The following is a 9,776-nucleotide window of genomic DNA, read 5'->3' as shown; positions in this document are numbered from 1 at the left end:
AGTCAAATATAACTTAGAGGTCTTTTATACTAGTTGATCGGGCCATAGGATAATTGCTTAGTCTATATTCATGATACTGTGGACTTTCCAGCTGAATGTTACAGAATAGCATTTTTTTAAATTGAAAGTTAGATAGGTATGCTCACACCAGTTTTTAAACCTACAAAAGCAGTTTTGAAGAGTTAGGTGATCATCAATTGATTGAGTGGTTAGAAAAAATGTAAGTTATCAGCATATAAAAGAAAAGGAATTGGGTTGCCATTATATCATTCCGAGTCCAATTTCCAAGCCAATAGTCCAATTTCTCTGCTGAACCAATTCAGCAAAATATTTGAGAAGGCATTCTATGCTAGGTCAATTTCTTACCTAGAGGTTTCCAATCTCCTTCCACCATCTCAGCATGGTTTTAGGGAGCATAAATCTACATCTTCCGCTATCAGTTAATAACCCAGACTTTAAATGCTCTAGATAAAAAAATGGAAGTTGCTGCAATATTTTTTGATTTCTAGAAAGCTTTTGATTGTGTTGACCACCAATTACTTCTCAAGAAACTCCAAAGGATGGGTATTCGTGGCATACCTAATGCTTGGATTAAATCCTACCTATTTGATAGAATACAACACGTGGTTGTTTCTAAGAATAGTACATCTTTTGTTTCCCCAAGTAAAGTCCTTAATGTAGGTGTCCCTCGAGGCTCTATTCTTGGGCCTGTCTTGTTTCTTTCTTAGATAAATGACCGTGTTGATAGTTTTCAACACATAAACCCCTACCCCCTTGTTATATGCTGATGACACCAACATTATTCTTGTATCACCTACTTTTGATGAATTGATAGTTAAGTGTGAAAAGGTTAGTCACACCTTACTCACTTGGTGTCATAATAATTTCCTAGATTTGAATATAGAAAAGTCTTACCTAATATATTTTGAAAATAAAAATAAAGCAAGCAAAGTACTTCCTATTGAAGTTGATCCCACAGGTACAAAATACCAAATTTTTGGGTTTCCACATCAATTCTCAAATCTCTTGGAATGAACACATCAGTACTTTATCCAGTAAATTAAGATCAGCTTGCTTTTTAATAAGGTTCATTTGATCCACAGTTTCAGTGGCTGTTCTCTGTGCACTATACTATGGTGAATTTTATTCTCACATAGCCTATAGTATCCTATACTGGGGTTCATCATCTAAGGCCTTCGCTATTTTCAGGGTCCAAAAAAGAGCCATTCGGCTAATGAGTTTTGCAAAACACAATGCCCCTTGCCATCCCCAGTTTAAAAAATTGGATGTATTTCCAGTGCCATGTATTTATATTTTTTTATGTAGTAGTACATACAAAAAGAAATCTGAGTAAGTGAAAAATTGTGACATCCACAAATATTCTACAAGGCAGAATGAGCAGCTGCACATTTTATATGTATGTACTAAAAATGCAGGTGCTGGCCCAAATTTTATGGGCCTTCAACTTTATAATAAATTCCCAGCTGAGATTAAGACCCATAAAAGTGTGGCTGCATTTAAAGTCAATCTACTTAGGTTCTTAAAATTAAAAATGTTTTACTCGATTGCTGAATTTCATGATTATGCCTGATATGTCTTGTATCCACCAATGTATTATGTCACTTTCCCCTGATGTGTCTTATATCAAGTGTAACAGTTGTAACTACTTGATCGCTGGACAAATAAAATATATTATTATTATTATCATTTATAAATAAATTAAATAATAGTGGACCCTGATGCCTGGGAAATGCCTGACGATGGATAGAAATATTTAATTTTGAATGCATTAATTTTTACTACAACTTCTCTGTTGGTCAAATAACTTTCCATCCAGTTACGTAAGGTACCACTCATTCCCAATGCTTTCTAACCCGGATGACATTCTGTGACTTATTGTACCATGAAATTAACTTATCTTTTTTAGAAGAGCTCTGCTGTGAAAACAACCTGACTTCAATGCTATGTAGATAAATTGAACTATACCACTCATTTTTTATTGACCACAAACAATGAAAAATATTAAATAGTACCTCTACAAAACTACCACATATTCTCAACCCTGCATTAGCATGATTATTTTGCTCCCATGCGAAAGAAATAGCATACCATACTTATATCATCATTTAGTGAATAGTATTTAGTAGGGAGCAGAATTATTGTCTGATTCAAGTACTTCATTAAGATAATCAATGCAGGTAATATTAAATAATTGGACATCATTGCAGTTGGGAACGTATTGCAAAATAGGATTTCATAAAAACATTTCTTTGAAGAAAACAGGTAGATTATTTCAAAATTAACACTTTATTTATTATATATAAACTTATATAATCAATATAGTTTAACAAAACTAAGATATAATAGCACATAAATGAATGCTAATTGACATAATAATAATGACAGTGTATTTACATAAGTACAGGAATGCATACACATTTTTATTTATAAGTACAAAAACTGTACTAATTAGCAAATTTGATACAAAGATATTTCTAATTTGTTCATGTAGTTTTCTTTTAATCACTTGTATATGTATATATATATATATATTTATTTATTTATTTATTTATCATTTATCGGTTGGCAAGAAAAAAGATATGATGCCTACCCATTCCCTGACAAGTCATGATTTACATGTTCATATCACTCTCATTAGTCACCAGGAAAATTTAATCACTTCCATTTATAAATTTATAACAGCCATCAGAAATATTATTTCCACTTCCTCAATCACAGAAAAAAGCAAGTCATTGCTTATGCCTCAAACTGTTTTCACTGAAGAGGAAAAAAACATAGGTAGTTTTATTCACATTTGAATTTTATCTTCAAACTAAAGGAATAATGCACTGCATTTGTACGACATCTCATCACATGTCAGGAAGAACATCACTTAAGTCTTCACATGTGAATACCCTGTCACCTCTTCAAGTTCTTACTGAATTTTCCTTACTTCATTTGACCATTAATTTCAGTTGCTTGACTAGTAACTTGAAAGCATTTACCTGATTTTCCAGCATCTGAATTCACTTGCCCCACAATTATTCTTCAGAGGAGACGATCAAATAAAAATAACTTCACAGATTTGTAATCAGCTTGGCCATCCCACCCATCAACACTGGTTTATAAAAATGTTCCAGATAATTACTTGTAGCCAAAAGTTTACGTAGCACCTATTGTTGGCAATTCTGAAAAAGTCAAAATCACCGCTGAGCTCCGCCATCAGATAGAGTTGTTGTCATCATCTCTGGTGTCTAGAGGTGGGGGTGCATCTGGCAGAGTTTTTGTTGTTCCTTGAGTCAAGTAACCAGCTACTCCAGGTGGAGCCCCTGCAGTTAAAAGCATATAAGTTAGCCACAATTTCTTTGTCAAAATTACATATGCAGAAAAGTCCCACATATCTGGACACCTCTAATCCAGACTTCTTCCAATCTGGATACGAGTCCACCTGTGTACGGCAGATGGCTTCTTAAGGATTAATGAGAAGCAGCACTGCTGTAATACATGAACAGGGTCTATACAATAGGTATCAGGACTGGTTTGCTGTAGCCTCACTGGAGTGGTTGATGGGGGTCCGACCGGTCAGCTCAGTAGAAGGGTACCCTACCACTCAGGCACCCTTAGTTCAGTCGCCTCCGGGCATGTGTTGAGACAAGAGGTGGATTTTTGTGACCTGTGATTGTTTGTGGTTGTCGCACCAGCATGGAGTGCACCTTCGAGCAATGCTACGCTGTGAAGTTTTGCGTTAAACTAAGGAAATCTGCATTGGAGACCCCTGGACTTATTGAACAGGCTTATAGGGATGATGCCTTAAGCCGCACACGAGTTTTTGAGGCGTACAAAATGTTTAAGGGAGGCTGGGAGCTCGTCGAAGATGAGCACTGCATCGGATGCCCAACGACCGAGCTCAGGTGGCCAAAGTGAAAAAAGTTTTGGACTCTGACGCATTTAACCATCGCCCTTATCAGTGATGAGACCGGCCTTTCAGTCAGAACCATCCACACCATTGTAACAGAGGATCTTGCGACAAGGAAATTGTGCATGAAGCTGGAGCCAAAAGTCTCGAGTGAGGAACAAAAACTGTCGCGATTGTTGTGCGGCAGCTGCTGACAAAATTTGGTGTGGCAACGTTGCCTCACCCTAGCCCCAACCTGGCTCCACCTGACTTTTTCTTGTTTCTGCAAATAAAAAGGGAGCTCAAAGGATATCGGTTCAACTCCATCGAGGCGGTTTAAGCGGCGACAACAAAGGCTCTCAACAGTAATCTGAAAACCGACTTCCAGCAGGCTTTTGATGAGTGGCAGATGCGCCGAACTAAGTGTATCGATGAAGGAGGAATGTATTTTGAAGATTATTAAGTAATTGTAATGATAACTGCAATAAATTTTGATTTTTGTAACCAGTCCTGATACCTATTGTAAGGACCCTGTATATGTTTAGGTTGCACATTTCTATGAATATGGTTGAAAATAATTATAATATTTCACTCAATATTCCAGCAGTACACTTAAAATTATGAATAACTATTTCTACATGAATATGATTCATATGTTCATCAAAATGCAGCATGTCTTGCCGATATGACACATTCGAAGTTGATGGCTAATTCTTTAAGTGCAATTTCATCTACCACCTCGTATACCTACGATTCTAGGATTGTGGGATCTTGTGAACGAAAAACTTAAATAACTTTAATAGCAGCACCAAAAAAGAATGACAGTAAAATAAAGGGCAACTTATCGCATTAAAGACCTCGTCCTTTACATTCATAAAAAATTGGATACGGAGGTTTCTTTTCGAAGTTTGGTATCACTTTACGCACCATCTGATCTGAAAAAGAAGTAGACTAACATCCATCTATTTGTTCATAGATTAGAATAATCCACAAAATGGGAAGGCAGGTTCTGGAAATTGTAACTTAAATTTGAAATATAACGAGAGGCCACCCACAGGTGGTAAGTGCATAAACAATAAAGTAAAGTAAAAATGCATAGAACTGACATACAAGACACAACATCACAAAAAAACTTTCCCAACACTTGCATACAGTGAATTTCAATCCAAGTAACAGTTGGCTATGGCTGTTTAGGAGGCATATCACATTCAATACGGGTGCATCATGAGTGCTGATAGTGATGCCATTTAATCACATTTACAGAACATTTGCAAACATTGATGACTGAATATGATCTGACGATCCTGAAGAATTGGTTCTTCATAGGTTTCCCATAGAGCAAGGTGCTGGAATTGGTTAAATAACTATGCAGAAACAGCACCTGATCAGGGAATCTATGGGTTACCACACATGACAAAATTCCTATCACACCGATACTTTCCTCTCAATTTCTTATTCAACATTACCTGTGAGATATGCAGGCTGATGTCCACCAGAAATAAAGAGATCATGTCTTTGGTCCCTGTAATCAGCCCACACAGGAGAACGGGCAAGAAGATTAGCTACTTTTTCTCCATGCACTTGACTACGCTCCATTGCCTTTAATGCTTTCACGACTTGAGCTTTGGCTCCACCACCAACAAGAGTTCCTCCACCTCCTTCTAATAAACTCAAAAGGAATGGCACCAAATCTGCATGCAGAGCCTGTAAACAGAACAACACCACATATTCCTTTTTCAGTATTTACCTCTACAATACATATAAAAATGAACTTATCTAAATGAAAAATAAAACATTAGTGCAAATATATAATCAAATGTTAGTTAACGAATCGAGACCACCATGGAAAACATTTTAATTCTGGAGCGAGGAATACTTATGATCATAGGAAAAGGATATATAAACACAAAATGAGAAAATGAGGGCTTTTTGGGGCAAACTTAAAATTATGCACAACCAATGCAAAAAATAATCATGCCCCAGTTCCATCTGGTCCCTGGGAAACATTATAGATAACCTGATGTAAAAATTGTACCAAAAGTGCAAGAACCTAAGATTAAAAAAAATTAAGGATTTTCATCAGGTTTACTAATGCCAAACATGAGTTTTCTGTCGTATGATGCCGTGAAAGGGATGATCTTTCTTTCAATGAGAAGAGAGAATCTCTCTGATACACATTATAACAACTCCACTGTATTGTATGAGTTCCATTTTGTCATTATGTTCATTCATTAGCTTCTGCTTCTCAATTTTTCTTAAATATTTGAATAAGGAGTACATTACCAGTTCATTCAAGAAGAAATTCAGGTAATAACCCTAGTAAATGCCAGATTGTAGGGGTTATTTTGGAGACTACATGAACCTCTATTGAATTTTAGAGAGACTGAATGACATGCACATAAAATCAATGTCCTCATATTCCCAGTCCAAGAACTCCTTATAAAATTAATTGACATCTAAATAACGCAACTCTCCTCATACATCTAAAAGCATGAATGGAAAATTTATGATGCAAAAATGTTTAAATAATAATAAAATATACAGGAAATAGAACATTGAGACATTTACATTAGATTATGAGCTCTAGGAAATGTGTGAAATTTATTGACAAGTATCTTTGGGTTGCAAAGAAATTGACCACCATATTTCCCAGCCCAAAGATGCACTTTTTTTTACTCCTAAATGTACTCTAAAATCAGCCTACATTTTATGCGCAGGTGGTATACAGATATAACTTCAACCTAGAGGCACAAGCTGATTGGCTAAAAAAATACTGACAAGTACGTATTTTTCCCCACATCTGGCATTGAAAATAGTTTTCTTGATTACTAATTTCAATAAAATCACTAGTTTGAATCACTATTTTGAGTAAGCAACAGAATTTTAATATTTTGTTGAAAGTACTCCCTAAATAAAAATCCCAAATAAATGGTAAATTTATACAATAGCATGTTAAGATTCAGCTCACACTTGGTACTGGTACAAAACTTAATACAACTTGAGCTGAGGATGATGCCCTTCTCCTGATACATACATTCATTGTACCTCTCCCATTTACCTAGGAGGCTACAGGCATTAAGACTACATTAAGTAGTATGAGAGTGCTGCGAATGCTTTCAATTCAAATTTGATAATAACAAAATAATTACAGAAGCTAAGCATGACATAAACAGCTAAAATGATAATAGGCATGGGTCTTAAGATAGAAGATAGCCATACAGTATTAATTAAAATTTGAAGTCATGCATTAACCTACAGAATATGGAAACAAGGCAGCTGAATAACATTTTGGCACACATCTAACTGAGAACATTATGTGAGAATAGAGGGAGCAGAAGGTAGATTTTGTAATTGCAGATAAAGAGTAAAACAATAATGTTCATGATGTCCTAAATGCCCTAAGCTTCCACAGAAACTCCCACTTTAATACAAAAGAAAGTTTATGAAGCATCAACCCATGACATCATACCTACGGGGAGAATAGAATAATCGTCGATTTCCAATGTTTGTCACACTGAAAACCTGGCGGAGGTCAAAAGTGAGATCATCATAATGCCTTTTTAAAAATGTGAAGTTGGCAATGTGCAACATGGAAGTGAAGATGACATTGTGGAGGAGGAAAGTGACAACCCTAGTGAAAATAACTGCGGAAATGATTTAACAACAGTGATGTCGAATTTCTAGGATTCAACTGTTCTATTATAAATGAATGTTGACATAACTCTAGCTGCATCTTATCAGCCGGGAAATATGGATCTGTGGCTGCAATTTGAAAAAGAGCCATTAAAGAGTGTGAGTTAACCCTTTTACAACTTGCCCAAATGATGTGGGGTACACTCAAAGAATGACAACAGATTTATGAGGACAATGCTCAACTTTGAAAGAAATTTGACATTAGTATCTCTTTTTGCATCAACCTTAATTTTTTCATAAACCACTCACATACTTTAGATATTATTAAAATTATTATCATATAACTATTTCTTAAAATATTCTTGACCATTAACAACTATCGCTATTAGCAGGACTTGGCGAAGGGTATCCACCAATTTCATTGTTGCACAAATAATATGGGTTGTTGTAACTAACTGGACTTTGACAAATTCCAAAGAAACTGCAGGAGATGCCGCAACAGTAACTTTTCACAGAGTCATCCACTAATGTGCATTTCAATGCAACAATTTCAGAGTGTAAAAATCATTCGCTCGACTTTCGTTCGACTGGGATCCCAGTCAAGGCGAATGATTTTTACACTCTGAAATTGCTGCATTGTAACTGAACTTAAACATACACAACATTAAAGCCTAAATAAAAGATATGATTATACGATAAAGAGAAATTCATTGGACTTGGGAAACATGTTGAGATAAATCTGTATGTTTTTACAATGAAATCATGTATGACAGACACATGACAATGAATAGAAGCGATTGCTAAAAATGGTGAGATATGGTATTTACAGGAACATGCCATTGTAATAAATGGTGGCACCACAATCATACACTGATGTACACTTAAAGAGTCTAACAATAAAAGAAAAATCGTACAAACTAGCAAGTTTAAAAGGAAAATGCATTATGAATACCTTCAAGATGATTCAGAGGAATTTTCACCCTAAGGAGGTGAATTATAGAGTAAACATTCTTCAACTGTTGAACCACTCAAAGACCTCAATGGCAATACAGAAACAGACAGCACAAAAAAGTAATCATTTAAAAACTTCTTTCCAAACCTTATTAAACCTTGGTTAACTCAGATGACCTGAGTAAACCAAATGTAAAGTTCCTCATATCCAACACTCTCATCTTGTGTTAACGTATTTTCCTTAACAAATCCTATGCACTAAAGCAAACAAATTTATCAGATGAATGGGGGCCATAAAAGGAGTTTTTAAACAGCTTTCTCCTAATGCTACACATTCCCTTGAAAAAAATACTTAAAAATTTTATTGATGAAGCAAAGTTTACCAGGACTACCACCACCACTGTTTTCAACTCTAATATTAGGTTGCAAGCTAAGGGTAGAGCCCACCTAGTACTAAGCCTGGAAGCAAGTAAAAACACACATTAGGGTAAGGGAGCCAATTTCTTTCCCTGTACTGCCTGTGGTTTCCCAGGAAGACCTCGTACCCAAAAGTAACAGGGCTTTGGTGAAGCTAAGGGTCCCCAGAGATATCCTCAGGAATCAAACCAGGACCCAGGATCATTAAGTATATTTAAAAATGCTCAATTTACATTGAAAAGACACACATTACATTGGAAAATTTGTGTACAAATGTTCAAAATTGTACGGAGTTTTATCAAAAAAAAGTTGAAGCTGATATTATTTTTGTTAATAAAAATTGAAAAATTAAAAAAAATATTTTATGGTGAATAATGGAGATTAATTATGGCTATTAAACAATGGTTCAAGAAAAAACTATTTTAATGATCTTTAGAGTTGTTAAAACAGAAAATTTCATCATTACTCCAGCAAAAAAGAAATTTACATTTGGGAAGGCAAAAATGATCATAAAAAATGATAGCCAATTTCTTACCTGTCGCACTAGCTCATCAAAATTTGCAGAAAATAGGCGATAGAGGGTTTCACAAGCAACTGCTGTAACATCACCCCCTGTAGGATCCCCAATCACTAAACCTGGTGACCGAAGAGCAGCACTTAGTGGGGCTATGCAATCTGTGTGAGAGAGCGCTTCAATGCACACCTAAAAATGAGAGGAAAATAAAAAAAACAGATTACAAAAGGAGTTCCATCAAGTATGCAATTAAAAGAAAAGACAAATAAATTCTAACAATGCAAACACAACAATGAAAATAACAGGGCTCTCTTAAATTTTAATTCTAGTAAAAAAAAACAAAATTTACTTAATAATCACGTACTG

The 9,776-nt window shown here is 35.4% G+C and overlaps 1 protein-coding gene across 1 annotated transcript in view; it reads right to left on the bottom strand.

Moving 5' to 3' along the window:
- Positions 1-2,380: 2,380 nt before the first annotated feature.
- Rme-8 (receptor mediated endocytosis 8) overlaps positions 2,381-9,776 on the bottom strand; it is an 84,050-nt gene continuing 76,654 nt past the window's right edge. The window contains exons 36-38 of the mRNA XM_071587281.1: positions 9,432-9,599; positions 5,362-5,599; positions 2,381-3,329 (exon numbers count right to left, since the gene is read on the bottom strand). Of these exons, the coding sequence (XP_071443382.1) occupies positions 3,223-3,329; positions 5,362-5,599; positions 9,432-9,599 (513 nt within the window). The 3' untranslated portion in view covers positions 2,381-3,222. The remainder of the gene's footprint in view (positions 3,330-5,361; positions 5,600-9,431; positions 9,600-9,776) is intronic.

Source organism: Hetaerina americana, unplaced genomic scaffold (genome assembly GCF_022747635.1).
Source record: "Hetaerina americana unplaced genomic scaffold, ioHetAmer1.1.p SCAF_3, whole genome shotgun sequence".
NCBI classification, from domain to species: domain Eukaryota; kingdom Metazoa; phylum Arthropoda; class Insecta; order Odonata; family Calopterygidae; genus Hetaerina; species Hetaerina americana.
The sequence above is the reverse complement of the archived record's forward strand: the minus strand, read 5'-3'. Positions and strand labels throughout refer to the sequence as shown.